The sequence below is a fragment of the Gekko japonicus genome, unplaced genomic scaffold (genome assembly GCF_001447785.1).
Source record: "Gekko japonicus isolate JY-2015 unplaced genomic scaffold, Gekko_japonicus_V1.1 scaffold336, whole genome shotgun sequence".
Taxonomy (NCBI): Eukaryota; Metazoa; Chordata; class Lepidosauria; order Squamata; family Gekkonidae; genus Gekko; species Gekko japonicus.
In genome coordinates, this window is record NW_015172014.1 from 955,338 (window position 1) to 977,456 (window position 22,119).

The 22,119-nt window shown below is 50.9% G+C and overlaps 1 protein-coding gene across 1 annotated transcript in view; it reads left to right on the top strand.

Moving 5' to 3' along the window:
* Positions 1-10,758: 10,758 nt before the first annotated feature.
* Positions 10,759-22,119, top strand: part of SENP3 (SUMO1/sentrin/SMT3 specific peptidase 3) — a 25,545-nt gene continuing 14,184 nt past the window's right edge. The window contains exons 1-4 of the mRNA XM_015420326.1: positions 10,759-10,879; positions 12,078-13,039; positions 14,218-14,520; positions 21,607-21,718. Coding sequence (XP_015275812.1) covers positions 12,091-13,039; positions 14,218-14,520; positions 21,607-21,718 — 1,364 coding nt within the window. The 5' untranslated portion in view covers positions 10,759-10,879; positions 12,078-12,090. The remainder of the gene's footprint in view (positions 10,880-12,077; positions 13,040-14,217; positions 14,521-21,606; positions 21,719-22,119) is intronic.

Here is a 22,119-nt window from a genome sequence, read left to right on the forward strand (position 1 = left end):
GAGGAGGAGGAGGAGGAGGAGGAGGAGGAGGAGGAGATTGGATTTATACCCCGCCCTTCACTACCCGAAGGAGTCTCAGAGCGGCTGACAAACTCCTTTCCCTTCCCCTCCCCACAACAGACAGACACCCTGTGAGGTAGTCGGGGCTCAGAGAGCTCTTGACAGAAACTGCTCTTTTTTCAAGAACAGCTCTTATCGGAGCCACTGCTTGCCCAAGGTCATCCAGCAGGTGCGAGTGGAGGAGTGGGGAATCAAACCCGGTTCTCCCAGATTAGAGTCCGCACACTTAACCACAACACCAAAGACTAGGGTCTTTATTGTATATTTAAGGATATGATTTATGAAGATATAGTAGCATATCAGAATTGTGTGTTTTGTTTTAACATGCTGTTCTTCCATGTTTCCTCAGCCTTGCCTTGTGGAGCCTGGAAATCTACCAGACCACAGAGATCAGTTCCCCAGGAGAAAACGGCTGCTTTGGAGGGGGGACTGCACGTCATTGTACCTGGCTGAAGCCCCTCCCCTCCCCAAACCCCACCCTCCCCAAGGCTCCACCCCCAAAACACCCAGGAATTCACAACCCAGAGCTGGCAAGGCTATCCATGGCCCACATACGTCTACTTTGCACCTTCTTGAACTCTCTCCTCGCTCCCGGGGGCCACCCCCCGTCCATTGTCAGGCAGGTCCAAGCAGGGGTCATTTTGTAGAAAAAGAGGTGCAGGAGCTCATTAATATAACTCATTAGCATAACTTATTTGCATATGCCCCACACCCTGACATCACCAGAAGTATGTCAGAAGGCAACACCCACCGCTCAGGCTCCACTAGCTATTGTTGGGGACGGGACATGCAGATCTGTCCTCGCAGAGGAGGGAGAGCTCATACCTGAAGGCGGGCCGAGGGGGTGGGGGCCTCTGCAACTTACCTGGCTGCTTCTTGCTCTGACTGAGGGCTGCTGGGAGCAGGGGGCGGGGCTTGTTACATGTGCCCGCCCCCTGGGCTCTTTACTGCCGGAGCTCCGCTCCTGTGCGCTCCTGCAGGAAATGACCCCTGGGTCCCAGGCCTTTTGCGGCCCCATCCCCAGCCGGATCCAGGCCCAACCCTGTGGCCTCGGACTCGGACCACGGCAGCCCAGATCCAGAAGACGAAGCCTGTTGTCTCCCACGTTGAGGAGAGCCAATCGAGCCCTTGCAGAGCTTCGCCCCCTTCCCTGCTGTTCCGCTACTTGCGAGGCTTGGCCAGAGACGCCCACCGGTCTGCCACTCACCCTTGATGCCCAGCATGATGACCAGGAGGCCGAGCACAGCGCAGAGGCCCGTCACGGCAAAGAGGAGGCGGCTGGTGGGACAGATGCGTTGCCATGCCGACTGGTGAGGAGGCAGCACTGCGGGCACCAGAAGAGACTTCGTTACCCCAGACGCCTCTCTGGCAAAGTCTTCCCAGGAAAGCAAGCACACAGACATACACACACCCCCCTGGGGGATTAAGGATTAAGGAAAGCTGGACATGAAATGAGTCGTATGAATGGGAATATAATGATTGTTTTTTCCAGATTATGCATATGTCTCTGGTTTTATAGATTGTTCTCATAAGTAAGATATAATTAGGATGTAATGAAGAAGAAGAAGAAGAAGAAGAAGAAGAAGAAGAAGAAGAAGAAGAAGAAGAAGAAGAAGAAGAAGAAAAAGAAAAAGAGGAGGAGGAAATTGGATTTATACCCCACCCTTCACTACCCAAAGGAGTCTCAGAGTGGCTTACAAACTCCTTTCCCTCCCCCTCCCCACAACAGACACCCTGCAAGGTAGGTGGGGGCTGAGAGAGCTCTGACAGAAACGGCTCTTTTCCAAGAACAACTCTGACAGAACTAGGGCTTGCCCAAGGTCATCCAGCAGCTGCGAGTGGAGTAGGGCTGCCAAGTGGGGGCCCCAGCTTTGGAGGCCCGATTTCTGCCACGGCGGAATCGGGCCCCGGGGGGAACGCCGCCCCCCGAAGCTGCGTCACCAGAGGTGACACAGCCACGTCGCTCATGTTGGGGGCGTGGGCCAGGTCGTTCGGGGGGGAGCATTTGGTCCCCCCCCCCGACTATCTGGGCCACGCCCCCAACGTGAGCGATGTAGCATGTCACTTCCTGTGATGTGCTGGTGGTGCGCATGTCCTAAGAGAGCTCCCGGAGCCCGGCAAGGCTCCCCTGCCGTCAAGGGTAAGTACACTTGGCAACCCTAGAGTGGAGGCGTGGGGAATCAAACCCGGTTCTCCCAGATTAGAGTCTGCGCACTTCACCACAACACCAAACTGGCAAGTAGTAGGCCTTTCCCTTGTAGGTTAGAGTATCTTTCTAGCTGATGCTACCAGACAAGAAAACAACATTCTTTGTGTATAGAAGAGAGGTATAGCGTTCATGGAGGGTTTTTTTAGTTGTTTAGGGTAAAACATGGCAGTGTCTGGGTCAAAAGGGATTTTATCTTCGTATCAGGAAAAAACACCTTTGTTTGGGTATAGAGAATCCTTGGCCAATGTTATTCAGGCTAGGTTAAGTAAACATTTGAGATATTATGTAGGCACACCTTTTTCATATTTGACCAACTCAAATGATGCACCGTCCTTTGTAACCAATAATGCTTTTTGAACGTTATCTTCATGACTGTGTGATTTCAAGTATAAAATTTCATGTACTTCCTGATTGTGTTCGGAAAGCAGTCAATTTTTGATGGCCAAGTTTGTTTTCAGGTGTTTTAGTTGCAATTAAAATCTATGAACCTTCCTCCTCATTTTGACGACTTCTCTTTTGACTGGGAATCTATTTGTATAACAAAGGGAGGAGTAGGGGGGAGACTCTTGAGGGGAAACTCCTGGGAGGGGATTTCAGTGCTGCCAGGATCCAGGAAGGAAGAAAAACAGCCATCCAGGAGGGGCGCAAAGGGACCCCTCCGAAGAGCCCCCCAGCTGGGAGGAGTCGGTAGAAGGCCATCGAGCCCTAAGCCTCCTCGGGCGTTTGCGGGGTCTGCGAGAGGTTCCGACCCATGCTCCCTCTAAGCTGTGGAGTCTTCTGAGCAAAAAGTCTCCTTTGTGAGCTACTGGCGTTAAAAGTTGTGAGCGAGGGATTTGGCTGCTGCATCAGTCAGTCTGCTCCAGAGGCCATCCCTTCCTGAGCCAAGGCAAAAATATGTGTGAGCCGGAGGCTAAAAAACTGTGAGCTAGCTCACGCTAGCTTGGAGGGAACACTGGTTCCAACTTCCAGGCGGGGTCCAGGGGTCTCCTGGAATTACACCTGTTTAATCTCCAGACACCAGAGATCAGTTCCGGGGACCACCCCCCCGGAATTGCAGCTCGTCTCCAGACCAGTGTTCCCTCTAAGCTGAGTTAGTGTGAGCTAGCTCACAGTTTTTTAGCCTCTGGCTCACAAATTTTTGTCTCAGCTCAGGAAGGAGGGCTCCAGAGCAAACTAATTTATGCAGTAGCCAAATTGCTCGCTCACAACTTTAATGCCAGCAGCTCACAAAGTAAGATTTTTGCTCACAAGACTCCACAGCTTAGAGGGAGCATTGCTCCAGACTACAGAGATCAGTAATGGATGCTTTGGACGGTGGGCTCTGTGGCGTTGTACCCCACTGAATGTCCTCGTCCCTCTCAGGCGCCATCCCCAAATCTCCAGAAGTTTAGCTGGGTCTGGCAACCCTATGGCCTCATCCCCCGCCGGCGGCCATGGGGGACCTAGCGACCCTATTCCCCTCCCCAAACCCCACCACCCCTGGGCTCCACCCGCTTAATATCCAGGGATTTCCCAACCCGGAGTTAGCAACCCTGCGGGGAGTGCAAGCCACCCTTCTCCTCTACACTCCCTTCCAGTCCCTCCCCAACGGACCAAGTTCCAGGAGTGAAGGCTGGCTTTCTCCAGCCTCTTGCTGGGTTTAGACGCCCCGGGCAACCGTCCCACAGGTCCATCCAGCCCCGCTTGTTAAAACCCCCAAACCTCAAGGCACCTTTCCCAAAGTCTTTTCTGCCTTCATCTGCCACGTCCAGGGACTTGAAGTCTTGGTAGTCCTGGGCTACTGTGGGTTCAGGTTCCGAGGGGCCGTCGCTGGAAAAGAGGAGAGTCCCAGGTTCAAGTCACCTCTCGGCCACAAAGTCCCACTGGATAATCTCAAACACGTCACTCCCTCTCTCAGTCTGACCTACTTTACAAGGCTGTTGTAAACAGAACGGAGTTTATTTTCAAGATAAATGAGCTCCAGTTTGGGACCTTGGATTATGGTAAAGGTAAAGGTAAAGGTTCCCTTGCTCGAAAGCCAGTCGAATCCGACTCTAGGGTTGCGGTGCTCATCTCCGTTTCAAAGCCGAAGAGCAAGCGCTGTCCAAAGACGTTTCCATGGTCATGTGGCCGGCATGACTAAACACCAAGGCACACAGAATGCTGTTCCCTTCCCACCGAAGTGGTACCTGTTTATCTACTTGCAATTTCTTGCTTTCGAACTGCTAGGTTGGCAGGAGCTGGAACTAGAGATGGGAGCTCACTCCATCATGTGGCACCCGGGTCTCGAACTGCTGAACTACTGACCTTCCACAGCCTGCAGTTCAGCGTCTTAACCACTTGAGGGGGCCTCTAAATACAGGAAAATGACTTCAAAATACTACATTAGCCATTTTACTGGTACTGTTAGAATCACAAAATCACAGAGTTGGAAGGGACCTCCAGGGTCATCTGGTCCAACCCCCTGCACAATGCAGGAAATACCTCCCCCCCACACCCCCAGTGACCCCTGTCCCATGCCCAGGATCCCTAGCCGAATTGTCCTGGAGAAAATTGCTTCTTAAACTCGACATAGTGTGGGGCCTCTGAATGTTTTAATCTAGCCCTGGGTGTGATGCTAAAGGGGGTGGGGGGAAGCTCCCTGACTTCCTTGGTAGCAGGATGAAAAAAAAGACAGACCAGGATTGTTAGCTGGGTTTTAAATTTTCTAAGAGCTATTTTTCTTAATTGGCATAACCACAGCTGGGTGGTATTGATGTTAAAGGCAATGTGGTGTAAGACTTCACAGACGTAGCTGTGTGGTCTGTATGGAGTGATGGACACAGGCACAGAGAGCTCTTAAAGGGGATCAGGGAGGAGAGGTCTGGCTGGCTGCTAGCCATGGTGATTAAAGGGAACCTCCACGTTCAGAGGCAGTCAACCTCAATGTTCCCTCTAAACTGTGGAGTCTTGTGAGCAAAAATCCTACTTTGTGAGCTACTGGCATTAAAGTTGCAAGCAAGCGATTAGGCTACTGCATCAATTAGTTTGCTCGGGAGCCATCCCTTCCTTAGCCAAGACAAAAATGTGTGAGCCGGAGGCTAAGAAACTGTGAGCTAGCTCACGCTAACTCAGCTTAGATGGAACGCTGGAGGCAACATCAGGGGAAGGCCTCGGCCTCTCTGCCCTCTTGCTGGATCTCCAGAACTGGCTGGCCCCTGTGTGAGACAGGATGCTGGACCAGATGGACCCTCACTGCTCTGACCCGGCAGGGCTCTTCTGATGTTCTTATTAGGTTAGAGCGGCCTCTAACCCCGGCTGTCTTTTGTTGATGAGCTGTTGCTTGGGCAGTAAGGGAAACATCCTTTGCATATGCTCAGAGGATTACATGCTGCTTCCCACGTTCCATAGCCTTGGCACAGCTCTCGCAGTAGGAGGCTGTGGTGATTAAAAGTTTACAGCTAAATAACCCGGTCCCCAGGCCCCTCCAGGGACCGTCTCCTGCGCAAGACCCACTGAAAAAGACCGGAATACACCTCTGGTTCATTTCAAAGGGGGTTGTGGAGGAGAATCTCCCTGGGGGAGATTGGGGCCCAGGGATCAGCCCCACCTGCCTCCCGGCTGGCACTGAAATCAACACCACATCTCCTTCCCTCATGCAAGGGCGTCTTCTGACTGCAGCCATCCCTGCTGGTCACGATTCATAGAATGTTAGAGTTGGAAGAGACCTAGCAGGTCATCTAGTCCAACCCCCTGCACTCTGCAAGAGCAGAGCCGAAAGACAGCCCTTCATACCTACAACATACCCGAAAGGTGGTCGCCCAGCCTCCACTTAAGAATCTGTCCGAGCTCCTCCCAAGACACCTGGGGTTTTTTTTGTTGCAGTCTGCCTTTTGGTTGAACAAAGTCCAAGGACACCTTTAAGACTGACAAAGTTTTATTCCCGGCCTTAAAGCTGTCCCTTAGGTCTTAAAGGTGCCGCTGGACTCAAAGTTTGTTCTGCTGCTTCAAATGGACACGGCGACCCCCTGAATCCCTTTCGGTTGATGATTGAGACAAGGAATCATAGAATGTTAGAGTTGGAAGGGACCTTGCAGGTCATCTAGTCCAACTCCCTGCACTCTGCAGGAGCACAACCGAAAGACAGCCCTACAACATACCCGAAATATGGTCGTCCAGCCTCCCCTTGAAAACGTCCAGCAAAGGAGCCTCCACCACCTCCCGAGACAGTCTATTCCACTGCTCAACCACTCTGACAGTTAAGAAGTTTCTCCTGATATTTAGCTGGTATCGACTCCCTTGTCATTTCCACCCATTAGATCTAGCCTTGCAATCCGGAGCAAGAGATAATAGATCCGCTCCATCTTCTACATGACAGCCCTTCAAATACTTGAAGACTGCAATCATGTCCCCTCTAAGCCTTCTCTTTCCCAGGCTAAACATACCGAACTCTTTCAGCCTTTCCTCATAAAGCTTGGATTCCAACCGTCTCACCATCCTGGTTGCCCTCTTCTGGACACGCTCAAGCTTGTCAACACCCTTCCTACAATATGGTGCCCAAAACTGGACACAGAACTCCAGGTGAGGCCTGATCATAGCAGAATAGAGCGGAACTACCACCTCCTGTGATCTGGACACAATAATGCTTCTGTTAATGCACCCCAAGGTTGCATTAGCTTTCTTCGCAGTCACATCACACAGCAGGCTCATGTTTAGCTTGTGATCAACCAGAACACCTAGATCCCTTTCACACGTGCTGCTGTCAGGGATCGAGGTGTTCTGGTTGATTCCTGCACCTTAAACTGCTGGGCACCCTTCTTGAGTCCCAGAAATGCTTGCCAAGGGAGCAAGACAGCTGGGATCCTAGGCCCGCCCTCACCCTCGAGCACGGTCAACATTTCTAACGCTCTCCACACACCTCTTCGCTTCAAGCAACTTACTTCGCAAAAGACGTGGCCATTCCACCCAATCGTAGGTCAGCTGGAACACACAATCAATCGCCCGCTCTCCCAACATCCAGGCGGAAATGGTGAGCGGAGCAAACTTTGGACGAAGCCAAGGTCAGCCAGTGGGTGGATTGCTCAACAGAGACCCAACTGCCCGTTGCAGGGCATGGCCACGGTTTCTGGGAGAACAGGAAAGCTCTGGAGGGACCGCCGATGGTAGCCGTGGAACGGGGGAGCAGACAGGGTTTGGGGTGACCTGGGTCTTCCGTTGCCCACTTCTCTCGCTCTCTCAGGATGCTCCCAGGATAGACGTTGGGCCCCTTCTCTCACTCACTGTCGCCAAAGTCACCCCCAACCCACCGTGGCAACCTTTGGTCTGTCAATATTATTTTCTGCCAGTGTTCAAATGCAGGACCTCCCCAAGTACTTTTCAAAATTAAAAGCCCCCCCCCCTGCCAGCTGACATCTCCCAACGGTACCATGCGCAGGTCCTCCAGGCTGGATCCTGCCACTCCAAGTGCCAGCAGCCCCTTGAGCCAGAAGAAAGGTTCCCACTTAGCTGTGGAAAGGCAGGACCCACTTCTCAGTCTGAAATTTCAGCTGCGGCCCCCTGTGCTGCAAGGGGGAGGGGGAGGGAAGTAGAATTTCCTCTGTGGGTGTGTGCCCTGAAGTCACAGCTGACTCATGGTGACCTCGTAGGGTTTTCAAGGCAAGGAACGCTCGGAGGTGGTTTGCCCCGTTGTCTGGTATTCCTTGGTGGTCTCCCATCCAAATACTAGCCAGAGCTGACCCGGCTTAGCTTTTGAGATTGGCCTAGCCTGGGTTAAAACCAGTGTTTGTTAATGGGCTTACTCATAAGCAAGTTTGATTTGAACAGGCCGCACCTGGAGTCCTGTGTGCAGTTCTGGAGGCCTCACTTCAAAAAGGCTGTGGACAAAATCGAGAGGGTGCAGAAGAGAGCGACGAGGAGGATCAGGGGCCTGGAGACTGAGCCCTACAAGGAAAGGCTAAGGGCCTTGGGAATGCTTAGTTTGGAGAAGAGGAGACTGAGAGGGGACATGATCCCTCTCTTTAAATATCTGAAACGCTGTCATTTGGAGGAGGGCCAGGAGCTGTTCCAATTGGCAGCAGAGGAGAGGACCTGAAGCAACGGGTTTAAATTACATGCAGAAAGGTATCGGCTGGATATTAGGAAAAACTTTTTCACGGTCAGAGTGGTCCAGAGGTGGAATCAGCTGCCTAGAGAGGTGGTGAGCTCCCCTTCACTGGCAGCTTTCAAGAAGAGTCAAACAACAAATATATACACTGCAAAAACCTTATTTTTAAGTTAAAAGTGTTCTATATGTTCCATCATAAAGTGCATTGTGTATTATTCATAATATTCTAAAACAGGTATATATTCATTACATGCAATATCAACAATAATAATCAGTTTGTACAATCTAATAGCTACCAGTCAATTTACGTCCTTTTTACACAATCAACCCCAACGGGAGTTTCTAGAATTGTACACCCCCTTCTCCTTGCTTGAAAGTCTTCTAAAGGGGGAAGTTTCCTTTTGTGGTTACATTGAAGCCAAGTTATATTAGATATATTATATAATTTTTAGACTCATGAATTATGTCTTTTAACAGCCTTTTGTAGGACCAGCAACAAACATCAATTTAAACTTCAATGTTTAAATATGGGACCGCACGCTCAAGAGGAATGTAAGACAAGCCAGCTGAGGGGCTACCTAATCCAGCCAGAGTGGTCCAAAGGCCTCTGGTGTCTCAGCCGGATCCTGTTTTGCACACTGGACTTTTCTGAGCAGGCAATAGGATAGCATTGTACAAAAATGGTTTTACAAACTTGCTTGGATAAATGGTTAGGAACTGAGGTCTACACTGCTGTGTTTACCTCATTTGGAATACTGTGCGCAGTTCTGGTCATATCTTAAAAAGGATATTATAGCATTGGGAAAAGTGCAGAAAAGAGCAACTTGATTGATAAAAGGGTTGGAACACTTTCCCTATGAGGAAAGGTTAAAGCGCTTAGGGCTCTCTAGCTTGGAGCCATGACGACTGAAGGGTGAAATGATTGAGGTTTATAAGATTATGCATGGGATAGAGCAGGTAGAGAAAGAGGTACTTTCTCCCTTTCTCACAATACAAGAACTTGTGGGTACTCAATGAAATTGCTGAGCGGTCGGGTTAGAACGGATAAAAGGAAGTCCTTCTTCACACAAAGAGTAATTAACACATGGAATTCACTGCCACAGGAAGTGGTGGCGGCTACAAGCATGGACGGCTTTAAAAGGGGTGGTGGTGAACAGTGGGAAGGCTTCTAGTGTCGTGGCCTCACTGGTGAACCTCCTGATGGCATCTGGTATTTTTGGCCACTGTGTGACAAGAGTGTTGGACTGGATGGGCCTTTGGCCCGATCTGAAATTGGTGTCTCTTATGTTCTCATTGTAAGAGAGCCAGTTTGGTGTAATGGTTAGGAGTGGTGAACTCTAATCTGGGAGGACCGGGTTTGATTCCCCACTCCTCCACTTGCACCTGCTGGATGACCTTGGGCAAGCCGTAATTCTGATAAGAGCTATTCTTGAAAAAAGAGCAGTTTCTGTCAGCTGTCTCAGCCCCACCTACCTCACAGAGGGTGCCTGTTGTGGGGAGGGGGAAGGGAAAGGAGTTTGTAAGCCGCTCTGAGACTCTCTTGGGTAGTGAAGGGCGGGGTATAGATCCAATCTCCTCTCTTCTAAGTAGGCTCCTACTTATGTAATTTTTGTGCCACTCAGTATGTCGTACTAATATTTATGCTGCGCTTCAGTTCTTTCTGGTAGCTTCTCAACTTCTACAATCCTCCAGCATTGCTTATGGTATGTTCCCATTTTGTTGATTGTCCTGACTCACCACGTGCAGTACGCCTGGAGTCCCCGTGAGAAAGGCGGCATATAAATAACGCAGATAAATGAGTTTTTAAGGTAAGGCTTCATTTATGCATTGCATTGTCTACTGAATGTCTTCTACGGCCTGATGGTCTTGCGGCTATATTTTGCAATCGAGTCTCAGTCAGGGAAAGACAGGCTACAAGTAAATACTAAAAAGCCTTGAATTCAAGAGAGTTTGAATCTCTAAATCCAAATAATTATATCAGCTTCAATGTTTTAAACAGCCCGAGGGCTACAACCCCAGTTCCATTTTTCAACCCCGCCTCCACTTTGCAAGCCTGGGGCGGCGAGCAGCGGGAGTCAGGACAGGCGCTCCCTTGGCCTTCCCCCCATTTCCCATCATGCTGACGTCATCACTCCGGCTGCGGCCCAGCTAGCCGTTCCGCCGCCCAACTCTATGATCGGCGTGGGCGGTGCCTAATTTATTTATAGACGGGGACAGCACTGGGAACCACGCGGGCGTCACACGGTGACGTAAGCGCGTCGAGGCAGCAGTGCCCCCACCCACTACCCCCTCCCAACCTTGCGTCGCGACGTCACGCGCCGTGCCTGCGTTCCCTGACGTCACGCGCTGGGTAGCGTGACGCGGCGTCCCTTCCTTCTGGGCTCACCGATAGCCCCGCCTTCTCCTCTCGTCGCCGGTTGATGACGCCTTTGGGCGGCGCCGGTGGCGGCGGCTCCTGAGGGAAGGAGGAGGCGGTGGCGGAGGAGGCGGCGCTGCTGGGAGCTGGAGCGAGAGGCCCCTCCCCTCCCCCGGCCTCCCTGCCGGACACGGTGAGCCGCCGCTTGGTGGGGAGGGGCCCTCCCCACCCCCGCCGCTGCACGCCCCTCGGCCGCCGTGGCCGCCTCTCCCCGGCGGGTCCCTCCGCCGTCCCTTCCGCTCTCCCCCGGCATGCTCCTGGCCACGCCCCCTCCCCAGGTGGGGGTCACATGGGGCTCCCCCTCCTCGCCGGGCCTCCTGGGGCTTCTTCCATCCCCCGGCTCCGTGGCTCTGCGGGTCCAGCCTCGCTCCCCCGAAAGCCCCTCCGGCAGCGCGCTCGATCTGAGCCCCTCATTTGGCCCCGGCCTGTAATGCGTGGGGTGGTGGTGGTAATACTCGTGGCCTACCTTGCAAGGAGGGCAGCGAAGAGCGTGTACGTTAAGGCTGGTGGCACGTGAAGGCAGATTCAGGGCGTGCAAAAAAGGAAGTGCTTCTTTACACAAAGAGTGACCAGAGTGTGGGGTTTGCTGCCAGAGAGCACAGTGATGGACGCAGGCATAGACAGCTTTAAAAGTCAGGAGACAGAAGTCATCCAGGAGGGGTCCATCTGTGACCATTAGTCGTGGTGGGTAAAGGGAACCTCCACATTCAGAGGCAGTCAACCTCTGAACCCCAGTGCCAGGAGGTAGCATCAGGGGAAGGCCTCGGGCTCTCTGCCCTGTTGTTGGCCATCCAGAGGAACTGGTCAGCCCCTGTGTTAGAAGACAGGATGCTGGACTAGATGGACCACTCGTCTGATCCTGCAGGGCTCTTATGTTCTTGAGGTGTCACTGTTATGGCTCCTCCTGCCAGGGAGGGAGGAAGACATCACTGGTTCCCTATGTACATTCCCCAATCTTTCTCATTTTTGCTCTTGAACTGGCCTCTGCAAACTGGCCCCTCGCTATAAAAATGAGGGGCATGATGCTGCTGCCTTTGGCTACTTGTGGTATGATGTGTAGACGATTGTGTGGTAGGAGGTGTAGGCGATTGTGTGCTGGAGAGGGCTTTGCAGCCTATTGAAAAGCAAAGTAGAGCATGAGGATGGAAGATATCAGAAAGAGTTATGTGCACGATCACACATCGGCAGAATAAGTCAGTCAGTGATGAAATAATTGGGTGTGGTCTATCGTTTGCTTTCTGGGAGTGAGAACCCCTTCTCTATAACCCCCCCCCCCCCCGGTTGTGTTTAAACTGCAATACTTATCCTTCTTTTCCTATCTCTTTTTACAGGGACGTTGGAGCCATGAAGGAAACCATTCAAGACAAAAAGTATTGGGGGTCGTCCCACGGCCTCCGCAACCCCATGGGGCCTCAAGGCAAGCTGTGCAGGTCTTCCCAGGAGTGGAGCGAACAAGAGCACAAGCACGGTGGTGGCTTTGAAGGAAGTCGGCACCAGGAGTACGGCAAGGAGCAGCCTTTGGGCTTTGACAGTGAAGAAGATGAAGAGGATGATGAAGGAGGAGGGAAATGGGATCTTCCCAGCATGTCCAGTTGGGGGGTTGCAGGAGGCACATCTGACCCATCCAGGAGCAAATCTCCCAGGGGAAAGATTGCAAGGAGTGGGGGCAGAGCTTGGCCATTTGAAGTAGGGACGGGCTCCAACCCCAGAGGGCGCCCACAGCTGCTGGGGAACCCCAGGCGCCGCTGTTTCCGTCGCAGGCGTCAGCGGGGTCTGCGGGCCTTCCGCATGTTGTTGTACGCGAAGAGCTCCTCCCTAGCTTTCCACTGGAAGCTGTGGGGTAAGATGGCCTCCAGAGGGCGCCGGCGAGGAGGGCCAAAGCGAGCCCGCTCGTCCCTCTCCCTTTCCCCTGGCTCCCAGCCCGATGAAGACCACCTTCCCCTTTACAAGAAAAACTGCCTCCTAGGGATGGAGGACTGTCCGGCGGGGGGAGCCAAGCGCCGCCCCGTCCCCTCTGAGCCCCACCTGGACTATGAATTGGATGGGGCCTTTCCTGCCTCTGCGACCTCACCCCAAGCATCCCGTCTCAGCTTGCTGGGAGCCCTGATAGATGAGACATCCCCCTATCCTCAGTATGTGGAGCTTCAGGGGGTCAGTTTTGACAAAGACCCCGGAGCTATGGAGGTCGATGAAGAAGCAGCTGCCCTGCTCAAGTACGCTGCCGGTGGAGCCCAGGCCTCCCCCCGGACTAGGAGGCTGAGAGAGGCGGAGCACATCCTGGACGGAGGTGGAGGTAAATTTGAAATGTCGCAGTGTGTGAGATAATATCTACAACACTTAATACCGTTCAAGGAGTCTGGTTTTTAACCAGCGCGTGCCCCTTCAGGAATAACTAGATGTTTCCCCTTGAGCGTGTGTGTGGGGTAGCCAACCGTAGTTCTGCTGTGAGCTGACAGGGAGACAGGCAAGGCTGCCACACTGGGCTGAAGCTCACAGGTTGCAATATGATTGGGGGTGCTTGTCTTACTGCCTTGGGTTTTTTTTTGGCAGGGTCAGTTTTGTTTTAGGGTTGTGAGTTGCCCTGGGCAGGTTTGGAGAGGCATCCAATAGACTAGGTAAATGTTTCCTTTACTAAGGAACTAAGATCACAGGGAAAGGTCCTCCTGACTGTCTTGTCAATCAAAAAAGCTTGTTTGGTGGGTACGAGAGAGAGGGCCTTTTCGGTGGCAGCCCCACGATTATGGTACAACCACCCCAGCAAGGTATGCCTGGCCCCCTCACTTCTGACGTTCAGGAGGTTTCATTTCGGATTGCATTTGATTAAGGCCGTCCTACACTGTGGTTTTAAATGTTTGCCGTATGTAATCTTATGCAATCTATTTTATCTATACTGTAAGCTGCCTTGAGCTCTTTAAGGAAGAAAGGCAGCTAATGAATGTTACACATAAATAAAATCAGTATTTGGCCTGGTGGTTTCAGGCGGGTCGCCGTGTTGGTCTGAAGCAGCTGAACAAAGTTTGAGCCCAGTGGCACCAACAAAGCTTTATTCAAGGTAGAAGAGCCAGTTTGGCGTAGTGGTTAAGCGCGCGGACTCTAATCTGGGAGAACCGGGTTCGATTCCCCACTCCTCCACTTGCAGCTGCTGGATGACCTTAGGCAAGCCATCGTCCTGACAAGAGCTGTTCTTGAAAAAGAGCCGTTTCTGTCAGAGCTCTCTGAGCAACACCTACCTCACAGGGTCTCTGTTGTGGGAAGGGGGGAGGGAAAGGAGTCTGTAAGCCGCTCTGAGACTCCTTTGGCTAGTGAAGGGCGGGGTATAAATCCAATCTCCTCTTCTTCTTCCTGCACATGAAAGCTTCTACCCAGAATTAAGCTTTATTGGTCTGAAAGGTGCCACTGGACCTCAAACTCTGGCCTGGTGGTTGTCAGACCTTCAGTCTCCTGACACCCCTCCTCCCTCTCTCCCTGTAGGCTCCCTGGACCCCCTCCCCAACGGCTTTGCATCCCTCACTCCTGACGGCGACATGTGCTCCCTCCCTGTAGTCGCAGATGCTACCATCCTCATCAGCAACGTCTGTAGCATTGGAGGCCACGTGGCTGAGGAGCTTTTCCACAGCCCCCGAGACAAGGACCGGGCAGCGGATCCCTCCGGCATCAGGCTAGAAGTGGGGAGCCAGCTGGCAGAGCTGCCCATGGAGGGTGTCCCTGAGCAGCTGGATGAGAAGGCCGCCCAGCACAGCCCACTGAGGGAGGAGCACCTCACTTGCGTGCAGAGTAAGGCGGGTGTTCGGGGGTGGGGTGGGGAGGCTGGTGTTACGTTCACCTGAGAAACTGAGGTGTCTTGGGGGTACAGCTTCTCCAAAGTCCGGTCATGGTCTATCCTCCTGTTTCCCAGCCCTCTCACGGGGGAGAAAGGGCATCTAAAATCATTACCAAAAAACACAGTGAGGAGCTGTGTGTAGGAGCAGAGAGTCAGTTTCGTGGGGAACTGCGAACGTAGCCTAGACAGTTTTGTGGGGAGCAGCATGTATGCTAGGTAACATTAACTCGCAGGTAAGTACAGAAACGAAAATCGCAGGGCACATAAAACATGGATTCTGATGTCTCTACACTAATGCACAGAGTATGGGAAACAAGCAGGAGGAACTTGAAGTCCCAGTACAGGAAGGGGACTATAACCTAATAGGCGTTACTGAAACCTGGTGGGATGACACTCACAATTGGAACATTAGGACTGAGGGGTATAACTCATTTAAATGGGACAGACTAATAAGGAAGGGGGGAGGAGTAACATTATATGTAAAGGAGGTATCTCCTTGTGAGGAAATACGTGAATCTGAGCGTGGAAGTCCAGTTGAGAGTCTCTGGGTAAAAATAAAAGGAGTAAGAAATAGTAGTGGTATCACGGTGGGGGTCTGCTGTAGACCACCAAGCCAGGCAGAGGACTTGGATGAAACAGTCCTAAAACAGATTACAAACTTCTCAAAGAGATGGGACCACCTCAATTCCCCAGATATCTGTTGGAAGTCCAGTCCTGCTAAAAATGAAAGGTCCAATAAATTCCTGACTTGTCTTGCTGAAAGCTTCATTTTCCAGAAAGTGGAGAGGGAAACAAGGGGATCTGCTATCTTGGACTTGATTCTTACCTGCGGAGAAGAACTGGTTGACAAGGTGAAAGTAGTGGGCACCCTGGGTAATAGTGACCATGTAATTTTGGAATTTACAATCTTGGGGAAGGGGAAAATTGTACGTAGACATACTGGTTGGACTTCAGGAAAGCAAATTTTAACTTAAAAGTTACACTGGATAGAATCCCGTAGTCAAAAATATTTAAGGCCGGGGTGTCAAACATTCGGCCTATGGGCCGGATCCGACCCCTGCAGGGCTCCTATCTGGCTGGTGAGCAACTGGCTTACTGCTGCTTCCTGCATCCTGATTCTTGCATCACAGCTCCTTTTGCCCAGTCTCTCCTAATTCCTGCTTCAAAGAGGAGAGAAACAAAGCCAAGCCTCCCTTCCCTCAATTGGCTGAGGGCTCCTCCCCCTCCCCCGGGGAGGGAGGGGAAGGGAAAGAGCCAGAGAGAGAGAGAGAAATGGGGTCCCCTGGCACTTTTAAGAAGACCAACTACAGCTCCGGTAACACGGGCCGAAAAATGCGGGGGGGAAGCGTGGCTGTTTGCCCCGGAGCAAAATGATGTGCGGCTGCGCGATCAGACGTCCCGTCGAGGTCCCGTGGTTAGGGGGGAGGTGCCGATCACATGGGTTTAACCCCTTCCAGGGCTGCAGAGGAATGCAAACTGTGTCCTCCGTCCAGTCCCCTCTAGGAGGAGCTTCAGCCAAGCCGCCCTCCTGCCACGCCCCCCTGCACCTCCCCCTCTGCCGCCCGGTGCAGAGAGTTCCTTTCGATCAGGCCGAGCCAGGAGTGGGGGGGTTATGAAAAAGAGGAGGGGGCTCTGCATGCACGGATGCATGTCTGGGGAGGGGGGGAGGGGGACAGGGAAGGCTCCGGATAAGCAACAGCCGGGAGAAGCGGTGCAGCAGCTGGAAGCCCCCCCCCCCAGGTCTCCTTAGAAGTAAGTCATGCACCGAGGGAGGGAGGGAGCGTCGTCGTGCCAAGCCGTGGGTGGCCACCAATGCGCCATCTAAGCTGCAGCGTCTTGCGAGCAAAAATCCAGTGAGCTCCTGGCATTAAAGTGATGAGCGAGCCATTTGGCTGCTGCATCAATCAGTTTGCTCTGGAGCCACATCCCCTTCCTGAGCAGAGACAAAAAAACATGTGAACTGGAAACGCGATCAGGTGCCCACCCTTGCCCCGCGGTTTCCGGAAACTAGTACCTCGGCGGTACTAGTTTTTTAAGCCGCATCTTTGGCGGGAAGCCTCGGGTTCACCACGGGAGTTCTACGCTTCCCAGATGTTGCAGTGTGATCGCGCCTGGAAAATCCGCCTATCTTCCGTCTCTGTAGCGTGGCTAATGCCCCGTGTGACTGCAGCCTACATTTTATTCCAGGTATAAGCTTTTGTGTGCAAGCACACTTCTGAGGGGAAGGGGAAGAGCCAGAGAGAGAGAGATGGAGTCCCATGGCTCTTGGAGAGATCCCCCTTTCCAGTTCTAACAGATGGCCGGGGTGGGGAGAGGAGGAAGAAACCTAACAGCACAGCTTGCATTCTTTATAAGCGGTAGGGAGCAAGAGTCCAGTAATACCTTAAAGACTAACCAGTTTCGTAGCAGGGCATGAGCCTTCGTGAGTCACTGCTCACTTCTTCAGATACAGCTAGAATGTGAGTCCATCTGTCCTTACATCTTGGAGAGTGAAGTGATTTCAGATGCCAAATGACAATATCAGGCATTGGCAATGAAGTAGAAGAAGAAGAGATTGGCTTTTTATACCCCACCCTTCACTCGGGTCTCGGAGCGGCTTACAAACTGAGAGAGCTCTTTCAAGAACTGCCCTTTCAAGGACAGCTCTTGTCAGAACTGTGGCTTGCCCAAGGTCATCCAGCAGCTGCGAGTGGAGGAGTGGGGAATCAAACCCGGTTCTCCCAGATTAGAGTCCACACATTTAACCACTACACCAAATGAAAGAAGAAATCGAGGTCTCAGTTCAGTCCAGGAGGATGCATTGTCTTGAGCTTCATGATCAGTTGCAATTCAGCAGTCTCTCTTTCTAATCTCCCTTTGAAATTCCTTTGTAAGTGAACTGCCACTCTTAGGTCAACACCTGAATGTCCTGGAAAGTTAAAATGTTCCCCCACTGGTTTTTGAATGCTGTGGTTTCTAATAGTAATATAAAGAGTAAGAGTCCAGTAGCCCCTTAAAGGTATAGGTTCCCTTGCTCGAAAGCCAGTCGAATCCGACTCTAGGGTTGCGGTGCTCATCTCCGTTTCAAAGCCGAAGAGCCAGCGCTGTCCGAAGACGTTTCTGTGGTCATGTGGCCGGCATGACTAAACACCAAGGTGCACGGAACGCTGTTACCTTCCCACTGAAGTGGTGCCTATTTATCTACTTGCAATTTCTTGCTTTCGAACTGCTAGGTTGGCAGGAGCTGGAACTAGAGACAGGAGCTCACCCTGTCTTGTGGCACCCCTGGGTCTCGAACTGCTGAACTACTGACCTTCCACAGCCTGCAGTTCAGCGTCTTAACCATTTGAGCCACCACAGCTCTAGTAGCCCCTTAAAGACTAACAAAATTTGTGGTAGGGAATGAGCTTTCGTGAGTCACTGTTCACTTCTTCAGACTTATTTCCATTTATTCTTTGCATTTACGTCAGATCCGGCCCTCGTAACAAATGATTTCGATGCCTCTGACTTAAGGAGAAGGGAGTTCATGAGGGGTGGGAGTTTCTTAAAAGTGAAATATTAAAGGAACAATCAGAAACTATTCCTATGAGAAGGAAAAATGGGAGAAGCCCAAAGAAGCCAAGGTGGCTCCATAAACAGCTTTCTAAAGACTTGAGAAATAAAAAAAGATTCCTCATTTAGGAACCAAGGATGAATATAAACAAATATATAAACAAATAACGAGTGCTTGTAGAGAGAGAGAGAGTTAGGAAAGCTAAAGCTCAGTGTGAGCTTAGGCTAAAAAAAAAAGTTCTTTTCTTATGTTCAAAGTAAGAAAAAGAGCAAGGACATGGTAGGCCCATTGCAGGGACAGGAAAGTGAAATTGTAGCAGGTGATGAAGAGAGGGCAGAACTGCTCAATTCCTACTTTTCATCGGTCTTCTCTTGCCAGGGAAATGGTGCTCAACATGGCAAAACCAGGACACATGATGAGGGAAGGGAGTTGCAGCCTAGAATTGGCATAGGTGTAGTACATAAACACCTAGTTTCTTTAAATAAAACTAAGTCTTCAGGGCCAGATGAACTGCATCCAAGGGTACTAAAAGAACTCGTGGATATAATTTCTGAGCCTTTGTCTATTATTTTTGAGAATTCTTGGAGAACAGGTGAAGTGCCAGGAGGCACACAAATGTTGTCCCCATCTTCAAGAAGGGGGAAAAGGAGGATCCGGGTAACTACCGAACGGTCAGCTTGACATCTATACCTGGAAAAGTTTTAGAACAAATCATCACACATTCAGTCCTTGAGCACTTAGAAAGGACTAAATGTAATTACTAAGAGCCAGAATGGGCTTCTCAAGAACAAGTCATGTCAGACTAACCTTATCTCTTTTTTGAGAAAGTTACTACTTTGCTGGATCAGGGGAATTCTGTAGACATAGTTTATCTTGATTTCAGTAAGGCTTTTGATAAGGTTCCACATAATAGTCTTGTTGGCAAATTGGTAAAATGTGGTTTGGATCTTATTACTGTTAGGTGGATCTGTAACTGGTTGACAGATTGCACCCAAAGAGTGCTTGTTAATGGTTCCTCATCCTCTTGGAGAGGAATGACAAGTGGAGTGCCTTAGGGATGTGTCCTGGGACCTGTTTTGTTCAGCATCTTTATAAATTGTTTGGGTGAAGGAAAGAGGGAATGCATATTTAGTTATTTATTCAATTTATACCCCGCCCTCCCCGCCAAGGCAGGCTCAGGGTGGCTTATATAAAAGTACATATAAATACAATTAAAACCTTTCATAAAAACAACCATAAACAAATCAATTGTCAGTTGCTGGAACAATACTCGAATAAAATGCGAGAGCAGAGGTTTCTAGCTTAAACAGTACTATTTTATTAAATTTAAAGTGATGAAACTAAATCGGGAGGGGTAGCAAATACGATAGAAGACAGAGTCAGGATACAGTATGATCTTGACAGGCTGGAAAACTGGGCTAAAACAAATAGAATGAATTTCAGTGGGGATGAATGTAAAATTCTGCATCTAGGTAGGAAAAATCAAGTGCATAATTATAGGATGAGGGAGACTTGTCTTGGCAGTAGTATGTGCAAAAAGGATCCAGGGGTCTTAGTAGACCATACACTGAACATGAGTCAGCAGTGTGATACGGTAGCTAAAAAGGCAAATGCAATTTTGGGCTGTATCAGCAGAAGTATAGTGTACAGATCATGCGAAGTGATGGTATCGCTTTAGTCTGCTCTGGTTAGACCTCACCTAGAGTATTGTGTTCAGTTTTGGGCACCACAATTTAAGAAGGATATAGACAAGCTGGAACGTGTCCAGAGGAGGGCAACAAAGATGGTGAGGGGTCTGGAGACCAAATCCTAAGAGGAAAAGTTGAAGGAGCTGGGTATGTTTAGCCTGGAGAGGAGACAACTGAGAGGTGATATGATAACCATCTTCAAGTACTTGAAGGGCTGTCAAATAGAGGATGGTGCTGAGTTGTTTCCTGTTGTCCCAGAAGGTTGGACCAGAACCAACAGGTTGAAATTAGATCAGAAGAGTTTTTGGCTAAACATTAGGAAGAACTTCTTGACAGTTTGAGCGGTTCCTCAGTGGAACAGGCTTCCTTGAGAGGTGGTGAGCTCTACTTCTCTGGAGGTTTTCCAACAGGCTAGATAGCCATCGGACAGCAATGCTGACTCTGTGAACTTAGGCCGATCATGAGAGGGAGGGCAGGAAGGGTTGCCTCAGTGCTTAGTCCTTGTGGCCATTTCTTACACGCCCAGGGAAATGCTGATTGCCACGTTGGGGTCAGGAAGCAATTTTTCTCCAGGCCAGTTTGGCGGGAGATCCTGGAGGTTTTTTGTCATCTTCTGGGCATGGAACAGGGGTCACTGGGGGTGTGAGTTTTTGTGAATTTCCTGCATTGTGCAGGGGGTTGGACTAGATGACCCTGGAGGTCCCTTCCAACTCTATGGTTCTAAACTGTTGGTTTTGTTTGAGGAGGTTACTCTCTCATCTTGGCTTCTGTGGTCCTCTTCAGCAGCCGGGAGATCCAAGAAAAGAGCAAAGATGCTCCCACAGGAGGCTGTGAAAGAGAATTTTATTTTTTAAAAGGAGGCTCAAGTTTTAAAAGAAGATCAATGCTATGCTGGGGATTATTAGGAAGGGTATTGAAAACAGATCAGCCAATATCATAATGCCCCTATATAAATCAATGGTGCTACCTCATTTGGAATACTGTGTGCAATTCTGGTCACCACACCTTAAAAAGGATATTATAGCTTTGGAAAAAGTGCAGAAAAGGGCAACTCGAATGATAAAAGGGTTGGAACACTTTCCCTATGAGGAAAGGTTAAGGTGCTTGGGGCTCTTTAGCTTGGAGAAATGACGACTGAGGGGTGACATGATCGAGGGTTACAAGATTATGCATGGGAAAGAGCAGGTAGAGAAAGAGGTACTTTTCTCCCTTTCTCACCATACAAGAACTCCTTGTGGGCACTCCATGAAATTGCTGAGCGGTCGGGTTAGAACGGATAAAAGGAAGTACTTCTTCACCCAAAGAGTGATTAACACATGGAATTCATTGTCACAGGAAGTGGTGGCGGCTACAAGCATGGACGGCTTCAAAAGGGAATTAGATAAGCATATGGAGCAGAGGTCCATCGGTGGCTATTAGCCACAAGGTATAGATAGGGGCTCTGGGGCAAGTGATGCTCTGTCTTCTTGGTGCTTGGGGGGGGGGGTCAACAGTGGGAGGGCTTCTAATGTCCTGGCCCCACTGCTGGACCTCCTGGTATTTCTGGCCACTGTGTGACACAGAGTGTTGGACTGGATGGGCCATTGGCCCGATCCTCTTATGTTCTTAAGTTGGGGGTTTAGTGATATCTGAGCCACTTGCCTTCCCCTCTTTCTCCAGAGAGTTCAGCAGACCTCAGGGGTGGTGTCCCGGCCTTCAGCATCTGGACCGCTTTGGGCCTCTTGCTTGCGTCTCTCCTCTCCGCCCACCCTGTTCGTTGTAATCCGATGGAGGGGTGTGTGGGTGTGGCCTCAGCTTTCTTCTCCTGCCCTTCCTCCCAGGCATCCTGGACGAATTCGTGCAGACGTATGGCAGCCTCATTCCCATCAGCACGGATGAAGTGGTGGAGAAACTGGAGGACATCTTCCAGCAGGAGTTCTCCACGCCCCAGAGGTGTGACTCTTCTCTTCTCTTCCCCTCCCCGCTTCCCTTCCAGCATCGCCCTGTGAGCGCAGGAATTGCCTTGCAGAGTATCTGTCGCTATGTCCCCGGGATTGGTGCGGCTGTTCCTGCCCTGGGGGGCAGGCAGGGTGGGTTGGGGGGGGGGCATCCGCTACACTTGGTGAATGGCAGACATTTGGTGGACTGGGGGTCGGATCTGAGTGGCAGGCAGTCTGGGCTTCTGTGTCCTCCTAAAAAGGCCACGAGAAGTCAAGTCGTCTTTCTTGCCTGTGCTGCCTTTAATGGCTGGATAAAGTGGGAACCGGGGAACTTTATTTCAGCCTGGAATTGTAACACAGTGTTGGAGAAATCCTTCAGATCTGTGCTGGAGTTAAATGTTTCAGAACTGTGCA